This window comes from Engraulis encrasicolus, chromosome 4 (genome assembly GCF_034702125.1).
Source record: "Engraulis encrasicolus isolate BLACKSEA-1 chromosome 4, IST_EnEncr_1.0, whole genome shotgun sequence".
Lineage (NCBI taxonomy): Eukaryota > Metazoa > Chordata > Actinopteri > Clupeiformes > Engraulidae > Engraulis > Engraulis encrasicolus.
Window position 1 is genome coordinate 45,608,984 of NC_085860.1, and position 18,963 is coordinate 45,627,946.

Consider the following 18,963-nt stretch of genomic DNA (forward strand, 5'->3'; position numbering starts at 1 on the left):
AAAAATAATAATAAAATAAAATAAAACAAATTAAATAAACATAAAAATAATAATAAAAAAAGAATGATATGTAATTTAAGCTAGGGGAAAGCATCTGAGAACAGCTTAGTCTTGAGTCTAGATTTAAAGCTATCAATAGTGGGTGCATTTTTTACGTCATCTGGAAGTGTATGAATGTAGAGGCATTGTGCACAGGTATAGTGTCACAGTATTGCAGTGAGATGGGACTGTAGCAGTGTTGTGTCCTGTTTAGTGTGACAGTATTGAATTGTAGTGCCAGTGAACCGTGTGGGTTCATAAGTTGCTGAGAGTTTGCCGCGCTGCTGAAAAGCAAAGTTACATATGCAGTACCTGCAGTGGAGCGCAGACAATACTTCTCCTGTATTCCTTGTCCACCCATCTCTTTTTCTCTCCCTCTCTGCTTTCGTTTCTCTTTCTTTTTGTCATTGCTATCGTAAATCTCCCCCGACTTGCCCCGTTTGTTCACTCGTCTGCCTCGCCCCACACTCTTTCTCTTTTCCATTTCTATCTTACTCTTTCCCTCTCCCTCTTGTATTTCCACCCCTCTCTTCTCATAGCATCTTACTGAACTTCGCGTGTGGATGGAACTAGGACCTATAGAAAATTGAAAAGAATTGTGATAAATTCAGATGAAACATTTGAGCAGTTGTTTCGCTGTGCAAGTTAATCAGCCACATGTCGTTTTCAGTTTGTTTTTTAAGTAGTTATTTGCAAGGCTCCAGGGGACAAATGAGATTGGAGCTGTTATGTTCAGCAATTAGCAGCTTGAACAACACCAGAGAAGGCCAATTACTGCAGGTATTGATGGACTTCACTTCCAATTCATTGCACATGTGAAGCGTGACAGAAATTTCTGTATTCCTTTTTTTTCACGATGGCCAAACGGATGCCACATAGTCATCGTCTAGAATGTTATGTGCTCACAGTGGGAAGAACATGTTAGTTTGACAATGTCTAAGGACTGACCTGGCTTCACCTATAGGCGTTTGCTGATTTGCTGAGGTTGTTTTTTTCTTTCAAATTTAAACAAGAGTGTAGCGGAGCGGAACCAACCTGCTTGATAAATGGAAATGATAGAAAATGAAAAACACCACGGTGAGAGACTTATTCGGCCTACAGATTTTCATCACTCTGAATGCACAATAGCTAGAAATAGCGCTGTAACAAACTATGGGGGGAAAACACACAACCCAATTGAGGTCCTTTTTGAGCCAGAATTATCTTTCCTAAAATATTATGATTTGTCCTCCCCTGAAAGATGTAAATGTGGAGCCTCTCTATCCCTGTTCCCCCCCAGGCCACTGCAATGCTTCTGCTGTGTGTGTTCCCATACAAAACCCTGTGAATAACAGCTCTGCAGCCTGTTGTCCTGTCGTATGTAAATGGCATTGCCGGGTGCCTGGAAACGACTCAAACATGAGCCACTCAGGGAACGCACACAACTCACTTCACTCCTTTTCTGCCTTTTTCTTGCCTGTCGAAGACATACCCAGGGAGCAGATCAGATTCACTGATGTTTGTTCATGTACTCGCTAGGTGTAGGCGTAAGTGCCTCCTGCTTGTTTTGCGTTTGCTAGGTGTACATTAGGCCTGGTTCCACACTCACGCCTGGCTCCTTTTGCAGGTATGATGGGCAAGGGGGATCTGATGTGTCCCTAATCTTCTACTACTCTCCCTGTTCTCCTCCTTTAGGGGAATGGATTCTCCATGTTCCTCCCATGATGCATTCTAGGGCTGTAATGATACACTCAACTCAAGATTCGGTTCGTATAGCGATTCTTGACCTACGGTTTGAGACCCCATGATTTTTTAAATGTTTCCTTTTAATTGGTTTGTAATAAAATGATTAATAACATCTGTGATATTTTATAGGTAGAAAAGGTAACAAGAGGTTAATATATATATTTTTTTTAAAATAATGATGATTTGAAGTATCATCAGACCATATCATGTGGCTGTTTTCTGGACCGAAGGGTAACAGAACTTTATAAGGGCGTACCAAGATACTGCCTTCTTGTACCGCGACACACTATTGTGACTCTCTGTATTGCGATTTCTCGGTTGGATACAATATCATTATATGTGTCCTGCAGGTGTTTGCTCACCTGTCCTGCATCTCCTAGGCCTACTATAGGAGAGTTTGGGGGATTGAGGTTTTTTTTTCAAAGGGACAGTGTACAAATGAACATCCTCATGTTTAGCAAGGAGATGTGCCTGTACCAGGTTGTAGCAGTACTTGCTATTTTCCAACTGTAGTTTCTCAACAGTACTTGCTATTTTCCAACTGTAGTTTCTCAACAGGGAGATTTTATTATTAAAACAAAAGAAACAGGAGCATCACCAATATCTGTCAGTAGAACAGTATTGTAACATTTTGAGTAGGGAGAAGAATATTCCATCATTATACACCTGCCTACTGTACCAAAGGTAGTGTCATACTGTTCTCTGATCTTCCATCTGAGCATCTGTTTTGAAAGGCTTGGATGGATTTTGACTAAATCGTGTGTGCTCATACTTTATTGAAGTTACCTGAATTGATTAGCTTTCAAAATTGCTGCAAAGGCATCAACACTTTTGCATCTGGTTGGACCCGTTTTCAATCACCCCTGTTCACTGTAAAAAAATAAATAAATAAAATAAAATAAAAAATCAGCATGGTGTTACTTGAAAGCAGAAGTTTACCCGCTGCCTTAGAATTTCAAGTTAATTTAAATCCGTATTGAAAGTTGTGTGGAGCTTTGAACACAGCACTTCAATTCAAAGCTTCACACAACTTATAATAAGGATTTTAATTAACTTGGAATTCTGTGGAAGCTGGTAAACTTTTGATTCTTTCACAGTACTCTTGCTTCTCCTACACTGTGTCACAGATTCATCCCTGCTCTTGTGTCTGCTACTATTATTATATTATTATGTACAAGTTGGTTATACTTGCACTGTATTTATTCATCCTTGGCCTTGTGCCTGCTGCTGCAGATATAACTTTAGCTACAATTTTCATTCCTCCTTGATCCTGCTTTTCCTACTGCGTTTCACTCATCCCTGTTCTTGTGTCTGCTGCTGCAGCTGTAACCTGGGACCCGTGGAAGAGTCTCTGAGACATTCCTCATGCTGCTGGACTCCAGTAGACGACTCATGGGCCGTCTAGTTGTACTCATGTGTACATGTGTAGCGAAGGGGAGTAGAGTTGCCCAGCTGGGACTCGAATCCAGACCTTCTGGGGTAGTAAACTGGGGCTCTGACCGCTACACCAAAGAGCCAGGCTCTTTGGCATGTTAGTCAGAACACACCCACAACCAATGGTGAAAGCCCATTGGGAAACTCCAACTCCCATTGTCATTGTGACACAGCACACAAGTGAACACTGCACACAACGAAATTGCATTTATGCCTCACCCGTGCAAGGGGGGAGCCCTCAGTGGCGCCCCATGGGGAGCAGTGCGGTGGGACGGTACCATGCTCAGGGTACCTCAGTCATGGAGGAGGATGGGGGAGAGCACTGGTTGATTACTCCCCCCACCAACTTGGCGGGTCGAGAGTCGAACCGGCAACCTCTGGGATGCAAGTCTGACGCCCTAGCCTCTCACCCATGACTGCCCTGATGGTCACTCCATCACAACATGCTCTTGCTTCTCCTCCGCTATGTCACACATTCATCCCTGTTCACTTGTTTTCTGTTGCAGGTGGGTGCGTTTTAATATGCGACCTTGCCTCCTTCACTTGCGCTTGTCTCCTCGTCCCGCCTCCTGGCCCCTCCTCCGTGGAGAAAACGATAAAGTTTCCCAGCTGTCAGCCTAGCCACAACAACTTTTGAGGGACTGCTTTTCATTCACCATCCCAATTGCAAATGAGAAAAAGACTCTACAATTCAGCTTTTGCAAGATATTGGGCAGTCATGGGTGAGCGGTTAGGGCGTCAGTATCATCCCAGAGGTTGCCGGTTCGACTCCCGACCCGCCAGGTTGGTGGGGGGAGTAATCAACCAGTGCTCTCCCCCATCCTCCTCCATGACTGAGATACCCTGAGCATGGTACCGTCCCACCGCACTGCTCCCCATGGGGCGCCACTGAGGGCTGCCCCCTTGCACGGGTGAGGCATAAATGCAATTTCGTTGTGTGTAGTGTTCACTTGTGTGCTGTGGACAATGACAATGGGAGTTGGAGTTTCCCAATGGGCTTTCACTTTTTCACTATATTGAAATATAATGCTGTTGTCAGTGATGTCATCATGACAAGAAGCAAGTGAAAGTGAAAGTGAAAGTGAAAGCGGAGGAGGCAAGTGGAGGAGGCAAGGTCACATATTGCAATGCACTCATCGTGACTTGGCATCTAGTTGTCGCCATTTTCACCCATCCCTGCTCTTGTGTCTGTTGCTGCTGTATTTCACTCATTCATTCCTGCTTATGACTGTATGTCGTTTTATGTATTATTTATTATTAACTCTGCCAAGGAGGATGTGTTTTCGGTCGTGTTAGTTTGTGTCTTTGTCTGTCTGTCTGTCTGTCTGTCCGTCAGCAGAATAACTTCAAACGTTAAGCACGGATTTGGCTGAAATTTTGTGGAGTTGTTGTAAATGACAAAAGGAACAAGTGAAGAATTTTGGTGGTGATCTGGATCACGAGTCGGATCCAGGAATTAAAAAAAATACTTCACCATTGCGGGATAGGGCCAATTTTGACATTCTAACTCCAGAAAAACAAGGCAGAAAGATTTGAAAAAAAATGGGGTGTAACATATAGTCAAATGTTCTATCAAAAACAGGTCTGCACTCCCTGAGTGCATTTCTAGTTTATTTACTTGTTTTATTGATCTATTCCTCCCTGTGCTTGTGTCTGCTGCTGCTGCAGGTGTAACCTGGCGCCGGTGGAGGAGTTTGTGGAAGACGTGGGCCGACGCACCAACCTGGTGACCATGAACCCGTCGGTGGTGCAACGCGCCTTCCAGGACCTGTCCAGCGAGCAGTGGCGGCGGCGCTTCGTGCGGCGCCTGCAGGATCTGAGCGGCAGCGTGCTGTGGATCCCGGCCTTCATGGCCAAGGGAGGAGAGCAGAGGGTGGACTGGGTCGTCAAGCTACTCAACACACACACCGTTGACGTACGCACCGCCTTCCCCTCGCTCAGGTTGCTACACGCCGTCAGAGGGTAAGGAGACGTGTGCCTTTTGGGGGGGGGAGTTCTATTTTTTATATATTTTTTTTATTTTGTAGATGTGTGTTTGTAGGTCTTTGTGAATTTGGTGTGTGTGTGTGTGTGTGTGTGTGTGTGTGTGTGTGTGTGTGTGTGTGTGTGTGTGTGTGTGTGTGTGTGTGTGTGTGTGTGCGTGTGTGTCTGTGTGTGTGTGTGTGTGTGTGTGTGTGTGTGTGTGTGTGTGTGTGTGTGTGTGTGTGTGTGTGTGTGTGTCTGGGCTGTAGTCAGCCATCCATCTCATTCTCATGCTTGCAGTTCATGCCAGCAAGCTATCTTCGCCCCCGCTGAGCAAGTTGCATGCTGTGTGGTGTGCACATGTGTGTGTCTGCACAAGTGTGTGTGTGTGTGTGTGTGTGTGTGTGTGTGTGTGTGTGTGTGTGTGTGTGTGTGTGTGTGTGTGTGTGTGTGTGTGTGTGTGAGAGAGAGAGAGAGAGAGAGAGAGAGAGAGAGAGAGAGAGAGAGAGAGAGAGAGAGAGAGAGTGAGAGAGATTGTGTGTGTGTGTGTGTGTGTGTGTGTGTGTGTGTGTGTGTGTGTGTGTGTGTGTGTGTGTGTGTGTGTGTGTGTGTGCTCACCTTAATGATCTCACACACATGCCCTGGAGGGCCATTTATCCGGCTGCTTTAGCTCTAGCAGGTCTCAGAGGGCTATTTTTTACCTGAGCTTAACACTGCCAGACACCTTAGTTTCCACTGCTCCCTGCTGCCACCACCAACCAGTCACACACAGGGAACACCACACTAAGGTTGTAACGATATTTCATCGAACCGAGAAATCGCGATAGGCGAGTCAAGGTTCTGTATCGTGATGCAAGGAGGCAGTATCTTGATACGTCCTTTCAAAGTTCTGTTACCCTTTGGTCTAGAAAACAACCACATGATAGGATGTGATAGTGCTTCCAAGCTTCAAAACAATATCATTATCATTTCTAAACTTTTTTTAAAAAAGACTCTTGGAACCTATTAATTAACCTATTGATAAATGATCATCAAAAAGACACATTTAAAACATCTTGGGGCGTATCGAACCGTAGGAATGTAGGAACCTAGATCGTGATATGAACCGAATCGTGAGTTCAGTGTATCGTTACAGCCCTACAACACACAAACAAACTGAAGCACCACTGCATACCTCAGGTGGCTTCTGGGGAAGTACTTTTCTTAGGGCAATTATGCACCTCCTTTATATAATTTGCCATCTAAGGTACGACTTGGTGGTTTTATACAATATTATACCTCCAGGGTACTTCTTCCCGATTTGTATCCCCTTTAACCATTAATGACTGAGTTGTAGTGCATTAATATAGGCCCAATGTTATCTCTCATTATTGATGTCTATTAATGTTGTCATAATGTGTCATTCGGTTTTCAGAATGTCAAATTGATATGGTTTGGGTGTCATGAAATTGAAAAAAAAAACCTGAATGAAGCAGCCATGGTTCACACACAAGGTGGTGTGTGTGTGTGTGTGTGTGTGTGTGTGTGTGTGTGTGTGTGTGTGTGTGTGTGTGTGTGTGTGTGTGTGTGTGTGTGTGTGTGTTTGTGTGTGTGTGTGTGTGTGTGTTTCACAAGCATGCTCGCGCGCTTGCGCGCGGGTGTGTGTGTGTGTGTGTGCAAGCATGCATGTGTGTGTGTGTTTGCATGCGTATGTGTGTTGATGAGAGCCAAGAACTAAAAGCAGAGGTGTCCTCTAACTAGTGCATGCTGTGGCCTGCTTGGAGAGGGGAAGCTGGTAACACTTTATAATAATGGATGCAAAAAAACATTATAAAGACTTAATAAATAATTAACTATTGATGAACAAAACATTAACAAATGTTTGTAAATGACTAGCAAATGTTAACAAATGTTTGTACATGACTAGGAAATGTTATGTTAATATCTTATATTTATCAAACATTTACAAATTGCTTGTAAATGAATAAAATACTCTGTTATAAGGTATGTAAAATCTTGTATATATTATTTGTAGATATTAGTTATAGTTATCTTAGTTAATGATAAAAACATTTGTTAATGTTTCGTTCATCATTAGTAAATTATTTACTAAGTCTTTACTGAGCAGACATTATTATAAAGTGTTACCGGGAAGCTCCAGCTCGGTGGAGAGGCGTGAAGTGGAACAGAGATCAGCCTACTCTATATGGGTCGGTATAGGTCGATATGGCCAAATGCACCATATTCGTTTGGAGGTTGGGGTGCGCACATCCACAAAACAATAATCCAGGTGCCAGACAAAAGCAGTAGACAATATGATCGAGTGGTCCGCACACTGGGTATGAGCTCAAAAAAAGATAAAACTTTATTTCATAATGCAATCCGCAACGTTTCCATCCTCTAGTCGGATCACCAGTGGGATCTTCCTCAGGCACTCTATCACAAATGCAACATATCAGACAGGGTCAGTCGACTACAGTCAAACTGAATGTTATATTTTTGGAGTGAAAATATCTTGTAAAAGCAGAGGAGCATTTCAAATAGTGCAGCCGCTGCCCTTCATGAACAGTTCACATTCTGTGGAGAGGAGTGAAGTTGAGTGACAGCAATACAGTACTGAAGGTTGATGGTCAATATGCAGTGCCATGTTTTATAAGTCAAGGTAAGCTGACTGCAGATGCTATATAAACTGTTTTTAAATGAATATATGTACTGTACGCCTTACAAGCAGTGATGTCCTTTAAATTGGACACTATCTGCCTGAGAAGGAAAGGAAAGTCTGGGCAAAGTGTGTGAAGTAGAGCAATGAAGTAGAGATTGAATCATCAAATGTTTTTTTTTTTCCAAGGCTGATGTTTTAAAAGGTCAGATATATCGGCTGAATGGGATTTGACATGCCAGTCTACTATCTCCACAGTGGAGTGGTGTGGGGCAAGGCCTATGGGTGGCTAGAAAGTGCAAGTGATGACATGTTTATGTATTATTGCTCCTAATTGTAGGAGTTATTGAAAGTAATGAAGGGGGATCACCAGAGCAACCAGAACGTTCAAGTTGATTTTTTATTTATGAAGGTACAAGACTTAACATTTCGACATGGCTCCCTCATATCTCTCTCTCTCTCTCTCTCTCTCTCTCTCTCTCTCTCTCTCTCTCTCTCTCTCTCTCTCTCTCTCTCTCTCTCTCTCTCTCTCTCTCTCTCTCTCTCTCTCTCTCTTTTAATTGGAGTAAAATTGAGCACCACAGACCTCATCTTAAAGCCACACTCCACCATTACTGGAGATGAGCATATTTTACAACTCCCTTTAATACCTTAGCGCAGAGCCTCTAGTATCGTCTTTATCAGCTTTTTAAGAACCTCAGTCTCTGCATTGTCAGCAATGTTGTTATGATGTAGGTGAGTGTTTTCAGCCGAGAGTGAATAGGCCAGTTGGTGGGCCCATTTTCAGTAAGACGTAGCAATTATTTAGTTTCAACCCATTCAATTCAATTGATTCAATTGTACTATATACTTGCCTGGAGGTTAAATTTGCATTGACGGGCTCATAGAACAGCTGGAAGTAGCAGAGAAAACTCAATCATTTAACTCTAGGGAAGGTGTAAAATTAGCTTATTCCCAGCAATTGTGAAGAATGGCTCTAAATACCCATTAGGAGCAAAACTATTGAGTCTCTGATGAAGACACCATGTAAAGTCAGTCTTACACTTTTACAAAGAACAATTCAACATCCACGTCTCAGTAGTTCCGGTGATCCTCCTTCTTTAGTCCTTGCTGTTGACTAACTGGATTCGGAGGCATAGGACCACAGGGGTTAAAAGCATCGTTTTTAACCAGTCTGCGACTTAATAGGTTGCCTATGGGAAGTCGCATTGCAACCAAGTAAGTTGCTAACAACGCACTTGAGAAACAGACCCCTGTATTGCTCTGCACTGAGCCTGGCTGTGCCTTGTCTTGTGTCCGTTCTAATGCAGGGGGCCCAGAGAGAGAGAGAGACAGAGAGACAGAGAGACAGAGAGAGAGAGAGAGAGAGAGAGAGAGAGAGAGAGAGAGAGAGAGAGAGAGAGAGAGAGAATCCTTTCTTAACCACTTTCAGTCACTGCTGTGCTCTGTGCATGCCAGAGCCAGACAATGAAACGGGGGGCTGAGTAGCAGATAAAGCCTTAGCACTAACACAGTACAGTGGCGGGCAAGCAGGCGCGTAAGACAGTCAGGGAGGTGGACAGGCTGGCGGGCAGATAGACAGGCAAGCAAGCAGACAGGCAGGCAAACAGGAATGGAGGGAGGCAGACAGGTAGACAGGCAATCAGGGAGGCAAACATGCAGACAGACAGGCTGCCTGGCAGGCAGGCAGGAAGGCTGGCAGGCAGGCAGGCAGGCAGGCAGGCAGGCAGGCAGGCAGGCGGGCAGGCGGGCAGGCGGGCAGGCGGGCAGGCGGGGAGTCTGACAATATATGGGTATATGGTTGGGTATATGGTTACCCAACACAGTCCTTTCAATACTAACATGTGGGCTCTTCTCTTAACTCTCCTACCCGACACACGCACACAGACACACACACATGTCACACACACACACACACACACACACACACACACACACACACACACACACACACACACACACACACACACACACACACACACACACACACAGAGAGAGAGAGAGAGAGAGAGAGAGTGAGTGAAAGGCACCACATGGGTAGGGGGCTGAGGCCATATTGTAAGGTTTCACTGGAGACAGAGTAGGAGGACGAGGAATGCCATTGTATTGTTAAACTGAGACTATAAGGATTCAGTGGTTTGTATTGTGATCCTGAGAGTAGTGAGGCTTCAGTGCTTTTTAATGGCTGCTGTTTGAGGGTCCCGCGCTGCCACAGCAGTGCCTTCTCCCTTTCACCACTCCGTCCACAGAGTTCAATATGCCAGTGACAATGAGCCTGTGTCTGGTCAGGATCTTAGTTTAGTTTGTCCGTGTGGTGACGGTGGTCACAGTAGTGCACTGGACCTGTGAAAAAGAGCACTGATTTGGTGGAAACATCAGTACATGACAGTGGTTTTACTAAACAGTGGCTTATTGCAGGCTAGAAGTTGGTTCTGTGAAAAAAAAGTACATTTAGGCCTACTATGCACTGGATGGTTTACTATTTTTTTTATTTTTTTTCAGATGTGCTAATGTCAGATGAGCACCAATCACAGAAACAAAACGCAACAATCCCAAAGCCAGATTTGCCCTTTAACCTACTAGTTATCTGTGTTTCTGTGTATACAATTAATGCACAATTAATGCAAATATACAGTATTTTTTCTAACTGTTCTACCTGAGCTGTTCTTGACACTTGACATCTTAACACATGTTTTACTCCTTTCATTACCTTCGCCAAGACAAAGTCGGCGAAGGTTATGTTTTGACCGCTGTGTATTTATTTATTTATTTATTACCTTCGCCAAGACAAAGTCGGCGAAGGTTATGTTTTGGCCGCTGTGTATTTATTTATTTGTCATTATGTTTGTACTTCGTATAACTCAGACAGAACTGAGCCGATTTTTATGAAATTTAGTGGGATGATTGGTCATGACCCAAGGAACAATCGATTAGTTTTTGGGAGTGATTGGGTCAAAGGTCAAAGGTCAAGGTCAAAATGTTTGTTTGTACTTCGTATAACTCAGACAGAACTGAGCCGATTTTTATGAAATTTAGTGGGATGATTGGTCATGACCCAAGGAACAATCGATTAGTTTTTGGGAGTGATTGGGTCAAAGGTCAAGGTCAAGGTCACGAAAAGGTCAAAAACGTAAATTGAGCCGATTTTTATGAAATTTAGTGGGATGATTGGTCATGACCCAAGGAACAATCGATTACTTTTTGGGAGTGATTGGGTCAAAGGTCAAGGTCAAGGTCACGAAAAGGTCAAAAACGTAAATTGAGCCAATTTATGAAACTAACACCAAAATTTGGAGAATGTTATGCCCCACACTCTGAAGATGGCCAGAAAAAAATAAGTGGCGAAGGCGAAGGTTTGCGCTCTACCGAGTGCCCATTCTAGTTGTATGTGTGTCGCCAGTTTTGTGGTCAACTGCATTAATACAATGCAGTGCATGTTTTGAAATACTGAACACCTATCACCTTTCTTCACAGCTACTGGCTGACCAATGGCGTGCAGATCAAGCGTCCCACCACGGGCCTGCTGATGTACACCATGGCGACGCGCTTCTGTGAGGAGATCCACCTGTACGGCTTCTGGCCGTTCCACCACGACCAGCGCGGCCGGCAGGTGAAGTACCACTACTATGACGCCCTCACCTACCAGTTCACCTCCCAGGCCAGCCCACACACCATGCCCCTGGAGTTCAGGACACTCAGCTCTCTACACAGACAGGGGGCGCTAAAGCTACACACGGGGACCTGCACTAGCCCAGCAGCCTGAAGACTTAAACACACACACACACACGCACACACACACACACACACACACACACACACACACACACACACACACACACACCATGCCTCTGGAGCTCAAGACACGCACATATCTGAGGGGATCATCCTTGGTAAATATTGCATACTCACTGCCTTCCTCTGAACTGCAGCAATGGGAGAGCCATTACAAAATGAACAAGGCCAGTGGAGGTTGTTTTGTTTGTTTGTTTTTGTGTGTTTTTTTACCCATCTTTTTGAATTTTGTGAACTGATGCAGGGAAGGAAAATTCTGGAATTTCTGGCGGACAAGCCCAATGTTTTTTTTTTCTTTTCTACCGAGATGGCAAAGGAAAAAAGACTTTCTGTGGAACAAAGCAAATGATTTCATTTATTTCTCAACTAAGGTGGGGTGTAAAAGTTGTGGAATTTAAGGAGGAGCAACAGCGTTTGTCTGCCAACTCAGACTGTGGATCAGGCCGTGTGTGTTGGGAGGATTTCGGGGGATTTTGGGGAGCGTGTGTTGTGGAGGGCCATTTAGGAGCCGCTCAATGCAAGCTCATTGTTTCATCCTGAACACACACACACTCACACACACACACACACACACACTGTTTCATCCTGAACTGAGCGCTTCGGATAAACTTTGGGAAATGACTTTGGCTCTCTGTCATGAAGGAAGATTTGCATTTTGAATGTTCTGACTGACAGTCGAAAAAGGATTTGCACGGGTTTTTTTTTTTTACCCAGTTTGTTTTTTATTATGCATTTTATCACTATTGAAACACTTTGGTTGCCCGTTTGATGTTAAAAATTTTATTTCTACAGGGAAGACAAACCTTATATCAGGGAGGTTATGCTTCCTGACTGGAATACTGAATGTGAAGTTTATAATGTGCCTGTCTGTGCATACAAACGTTTCATTAGACAACAGGACAGCATTCAACAGTGCATACAGTGTTCTTTTCTATGGCATTTGTGAATACAACACTCAGTGAAATCTGTAGTCCTACCTGAGGTTACAGGAGACATCTGAAATACACCTGGGGTCCGTTTCTCGAAAGCGTCTTTGCTATCGTCGTTAGCAAAGGCCTTCGTACGAGCGACTCAACTCTCTTTCGACAGCGACGCTCACCACTAAATCCAATGAAACGGTAAGACGGTCTTAAGACGGTCTTAAGACGGTTAGCAACGGCGAGAATCGAGAAACGGACCCCTGCTCCACACATGCAGAATGTTTACAATATTTTTTGGGTCAGATACCAAACACTATATAAAATGAATAACACATCTTACGTATATGTAAGAGCAGTTCACTTTGAGGATCAGTCAGCCATATGAATGTCAGTGTGTTCTTCATAAACTGTGAAAATCAGTCAATGCTGGGTTGGAAAGCTTATCTAAAGCCTAGTGTAAAGTGTGTGCCTGCAGAGTATATGTTTTGCCACAAGAGTTCTAACCAGGGTCAGGATCCAAAGACTTAAAGGGCAATTCCGGCCAGTTTGGATTCATATCCCATCTTGGGTGGACCCAGGGAAAAGGATGAAAGGGGAAACCGCGAGAAATTTTCATGCGTGCTGCGCAAAGTTGTTCAATTGCGCTGTTTTCGGTTAAACCCTGGCCCGTCGGGCACATATTTGACCTGTTTTAAAGCTCCTAGCGTGCATTAAAACCCTTTTGAACGCTTTGGCCGTGGTGTGTGGGTCCATACAAGTCGATCTAGTGGTTCACAGTTCCATTAGGTAGCATAGGTACGATACAACAGGAGTTTTCAAAAGTGGCGCACCTACCTCTTTCAGCTTCCGCCTTCCAACTACGTCCGCAAAATGGTTCGCCAAAGTGATACTTCATAGTAATCCATTTTATTTTTGTCCACCAAAGACGAGCCACAAGAGACATATTCACACGTTTTCATGTCCTGAGTTGTTATTGTCTCGCAGATTCACTTCTCTGTCACTGAACGCAGTTTAGTGACGTCACGGTGTCACATGACTCCTGGAAGGAACGCCATTCGCTCATCCAGTTATTATACAGAAGCGAGAAAGAGAGGCGCTGTCGTAATATACTGTTTGATATTTTGAGATGGATCCTCCGTTGGGGTAGTTCAATTGAAGAGTTTGGTGGCCATGGTTATCTTTTTCGAACCAGAATATTTGTTACAGATAAAGAATTATTCCTTCCAGGAGTCATGTGACACCGTGACGTCACTAAACTGCGTTCAGTGACAGAGAAGTGAATCTGCGAGACAATAACAACTCAGGACATGAAAACGTGTGAATATGTTTCTTGTGGCTCGTCTTTGGTGGACAAAAATAAAATGGATTACTATGAAGTATCACTTTGGCGAACCATTTTGCGGACGTAGTTGGAAGGCGGAAGCTGAAAGAGGTAGGTGCGCCACTTTTGAAAACTCCTGTTGTATCGTACCTATGCTACCTAATGGAACTGTGAACCACTAGATCGACTTGTATGGACCCACACACCACGGCCAAAGCATTCAAAAGGGTTTTAATGCACGCTAGGAGCTTTAAAACAGGTCAAATATGTGCCCGACGGGCCAGGGTTTAACCGAAAACAGCGCAATTGAACAACTTTGCGCAGCACGCATGAAAATTTCTCGCGGTTTCCCCTTTCATCCTTTTCCCTGGGTCCACCCAAGATGGGATATGAATCCAAACTGGCCGGAATTGCCCTTTAAGACTTTTTATGGATTGTTTACACAATTACTGGAATCATGCTTTGAGTTCTCAAAACTCACACACACTCAGACACTGAATGGCAGTCCGAACATTTCAAAGTACTGAAGAAGTTAGTTTGGCTGTCACCAGAGATCATGCAAACAGGTCCTCTGACAAGAGGGAAACAAACAGATCGGTTGTCCAGCCCAGAGAGAGTGAGAGGCCATTACTCGTCATTAAGCTAACCGGTTTCGAACTTACTGCTTCCCTCTTTACACAGCTCCACTCTGGGTCAGATACAAGAAGGAGAGTTTGCTCAAGCTGAAAGTAGCTTATAATGATTGTCTCTGGATTCTGCTGAAGAAATCAAGAAGTGCCAGAGCATGTGAGCTGTTCTGCAAATAGGTCTAGCGTGAAAGCGTGAAAGCCCATTGGGAAACTCCAACTCCCATTGTCATTGTGACACAGCACTCCACAAAATTGCATTTATGCCTCACCCATGCAAGGGGGCAGCCCTCAGTGGCGCCCCATGGGGAGCAGTGCGGTGGGACGGTACCATGCTCAGGGTACCTCAGTCATGGAGGAGGATGGGGGAGAGCACTGGTTGATTACTACCCCCACCAACCTGGCGGGTCGGGAGTCGAACCGGCAACCTCTGGGATGCAAGTCTGACGCCCTAACCGCTCACCCATGACTGCCCTTAAACTACTTTCTTGCCACTGTGGAGTGGAGAGATCTCACCTTGAAGTTTATGAGCAGGCTGGACCGCTCTACAAATGAGCAAATGAGCGACAGTTTGTAGATTCAAGTCGTAGCTCTGTATGATTTGGGAACACTGGTATGAGTGCCTTCACCAGCTTCAACTTTTTTATATAAAATGTATATTATTATATACTGTATATGGGTAGATGACGGATAGGCAGCAAAAAACTTTTTTTTCACAAAACATTGTTTATGAGGGGAAAACGTATATGTCTACGTAGTGCAGCAATTAATCTTTCAAAAAATCCAAGTGGTCACAATGTTGGTCTACTCATTGATTATTTATTTACGTTGATAAAGCAATTTGCTGAAAATATGTCCTTTGGTGTGACGTTAAGAAATAAATATATTAAGTAATGTAGAAATGCTTGATGGAGTTTTATGAACATTGTTACACTCTTCGTATTTATTGCAATTTTTTAAAGTCTTAATTTAATGAGAAATTACCATTTAAGTATTTTTTTCCCATTAGATGTGAGATTATTAGAAACCTTCGAGGAAAAACAGGGATATCTTTCTTTTAAATGTTCAAAATTGTCCGAATTTATACTAACTTTTCAGGGACGATAATTTGTTCTTCCCTAATGCAATATTCAGTGTTTATCAAACATATTGTTTAGCTCAAACAAATATTTGAGCGTTTAAAAAAATGTCACACTGTAGGACATTCATGTCACGCTAAAGGACAGAAATGCAAAACTGAGCCAGAAACAAATATATCAACATGATTATTTTGTCTTTTGATCATAATATAATGTTGTAGTCAATATGGACCTACACTTTACACTTATAAGTCTTTGAATCGTCGATTATCAGCCTATCGTAACTCTTAATGACAGCCATGCGGTCATTGAATGTAACCTGCAGAGCTCATAAGACTCATACTGAAGTGTGACCTTGGCATGACCATCACGCTTTTGTAGGTATGCTATGACTGTCACACCATTGAACCTGTAGTGTGTAGTGGCCAGTGCCTGTTTGGTATCTCAAGCTGGACAGCACATTTATGCTGTATATTGAGCTCTCCACAGCATACTTTATTCATCTATACTCCTCTATATACTCTCTTACTGATCTTTCCTTCACTGTTACCGTTATATTTTATGGTTTCAAAGCACCATCAATGACATTTTATATCATTTGACAGTATCTAAAATCAACAGCAAATATTCATCAACAATGCATCAAAGTATAAATTCCAAAGGCCAATAAAGGAATAAGTAATTTGAATACACAATATTTATCTAGTCAAACAACAACAAAAAATATGTACTACCAGATGTTTTAAAAGCTATTTCTCAAATACCTAGTCCATTGGTGTGACCTGTTTGTCCTTTGGTGTGATACTCCAAAGTGTCACACCATAGGACTTTTACCATCACACCATAGGACTTTTACCATCACACCATAGGACTTTTGAGCTTTTGAGTTAATTTAAAGCCATGTCGTTGCCAACTGAAATACAATTTCACCTTTAGTAAGATGCATTTTCATACATCTACATGAGAAAAAAATATGAAAAATATACACTATTGTCAAAATGTATTTTATGGTTGTCACACCAAAGGACTACAAAACTAATACATCTTGTGGTAGCAAAACATAATTGATTGACTGAAGAACTCTGAGAGAAAAATCTAAAATCCACCCTTGCCATTGGCTTCTTAAGGGTCTAAAGTCACAATTTATGTACCGCTGGAGCTTCAACAATACATAATTATCCACAGAATTAACCAAAAATATGATGTCACACCACAGGACATTGTTTTCTGCGACAAAGTTTCATAAGTCCATACGGTCTCAGAAAAACAGGAAAAAAATTAAGCATTGCCACTTGCTAAAATAGACACCTTGAAAAACATGCCAGGGTTGTTTAGGCAAATGACTGAGCTTTGATTATTTATCTAAAAATGTTTTAATATGGAGAACCAGGCTTGCCTCAGTCACACCATAGGACAAATGTGACATTTGACTCAAAATTAAGTGTACTTATTTAAGCTCTGGATTTATTACACATTACTTTTTCACAACAACGACATTAGTTTAATCATTTAAAGCATTGACAATTTTGAAAGCATTAATTTACTTAATTTTAAGAGCCTGCGACAGCAAAATTTACACGTCACGTCATCTACCCATATATTAATGTGTGCTGTATTGTTTTATTGATGTACAGTATGTGTGATGTATCCCTTGTGGGCCTCAAACCTGTAATAAAGTTTATATAAAGTTTATATTATGTTGTACATTGGGGTGGGGACAGATAAATGATATTGTCCAGGGTCCAGTCAAGGCTATCAGCAGCCGGGTAGTCTCAGGGACAGGCAATCCATCGTGTACCACTTTCTTGCTGTCGCATTGCTCCTCTGGTCGCACCTGAAAAAAAAAACATGTAATATGGCATGGGTAATTCTGATGATACACTTGAACAGTGTGACAGCAGCAACAGCAGAGCTATGCACCCACATCAGCGTACAAACAAAATGAAAGTCACATGCGCCACTGAAAATGAATTGAATGTGTTCTATATGGCATACCAGATACAAACGGTGAGGAACCTTCAGGGCATTGGAGGATGCAGAGCCAGTAGCTGAGATGGCGGGCGAAAGGGTGCTGAAAGCCCTCGCAGCACTAAAGAAAAAGAGCAGGGATCTTCGACAGACATGGTGTGACGATGTGGGGAAAGGGAATATTGAACGGACAAATGCACAAAGAAAGTTTGGTGCAACTCCTGCAAGAGCACACAAAGCGTGCACAAAGAAAGAGCATGATGCACAAAGCTAGGTGCGCTCACGCTCAAGACGGCAGTGGTTACCGTAGTGGCGTTAGTGGAGGGCGAGGCGTGGGTGCCACAGGAGATGAGATGACTTCACACTCCGGGCAGAGACCGTGGACACCTGCAAGCCAGCACAGCAGCGGCAGATCAAGAGGAAAGGGCCTGTAGTCGACACAGTCGTAACATCCCATCTGTGCTCAACAACAGAGGCCGGTTCAAGTCCTTCGACAGCTCATTCAAGCCAGAGAGCCACAGCATGGAGCTGGCCAATGTGGAGCGGACATTCGGGTTGGCGGAAGTCAGAGGAGATGCATAGGTGTGTCTCATTGGGGCAGCCATGGCCTAGTGGTTGAGGAGATGGGCTTTAGATCAAAGGGTTGTAGGTTGAAATCCCACCCTTCCACTCCATGGCTGAGGCGCCCTTGAGTAAGGTATGCCCCATACTGCTCCAAGGACTGTAACCAATACCCTGACTGTAAGTCCATCATCATAAGTATAGACTAGATCCCAGATGAGAGAAGGGGTTCTTTGTAGGGTAAGAGAACAGGAGTCCTGCCTTACTAGCCCACTACGGTGAAAGTATAGAAACACAGACTGGTCAAGATTATCACAAAGACCACATGTGAGAGTGAGACTCAGACTCAGGAACTAGAATTTGACCCCATTGTAAAAAAGTGAGAAGACAGACACATCATCACAGACATACAAACTGACACTCCTCGACAATTCCCCGGAGATGATGGCCAGGAACACCACAGGGTGACGCCACAGGCCCTAAGCAGTGGGAGAAACCCCACTAAAGAGTGTAAGCTCCCGAGTGATCTTAACCCTTGTAAGGTGTTCGGGTCATTTTGACCCGTTCTCAGTTTTTGGCTTTAGAAAAATAGTATCAGTTATTATTGTTTCGCACTGAGATTCACTGGCTTTGTCTCATTCTCAGTGAGGAGCATGAATCTGAAAGAAATTTGTGACCCCCCCCTGCTAACCCCCCCTGCACATTTGTATTACACAGGAGGTGTTCCCGTACCCGTACCACTTTGGGGGGCTTATACATCAATATTGGAAAAAGAAGTGCAGATATTGTTTGGTCCTTCAGTTGTGCATCAATGTTTCAACCTTGCGCGATAAGAGCTCTAGTGGTTCAATCCGAGAGCTTGGATTGAGTTTACTCACTTTCTTAAACGTCTCCTTAT

At 43.5% G+C, this 18,963-nt stretch overlaps 1 protein-coding gene across 1 annotated transcript in view; it reads left to right on the forward strand.

The window, feature by feature from the left end:
* The window catches only part of st8sia2 (ST8 alpha-N-acetyl-neuraminide alpha-2,8-sialyltransferase 2), a 27,375-nt gene extending 15,814 nt beyond the window's left edge, over positions 1 to 11,561 (forward strand). Inside the window, exons 5-6 of the mRNA XM_063197857.1 lie at positions 4,867 to 5,160; positions 11,273 to 11,561. Of these exons, the coding sequence (XP_063053927.1) occupies positions 4,867 to 5,160; positions 11,273 to 11,561 (583 nt within the window). The remainder of the gene's footprint in view (positions 1 to 4,866; positions 5,161 to 11,272) is intronic.
* The last annotated feature ends 7,402 nt before the right edge of the window (positions 11,562 to 18,963 follow it).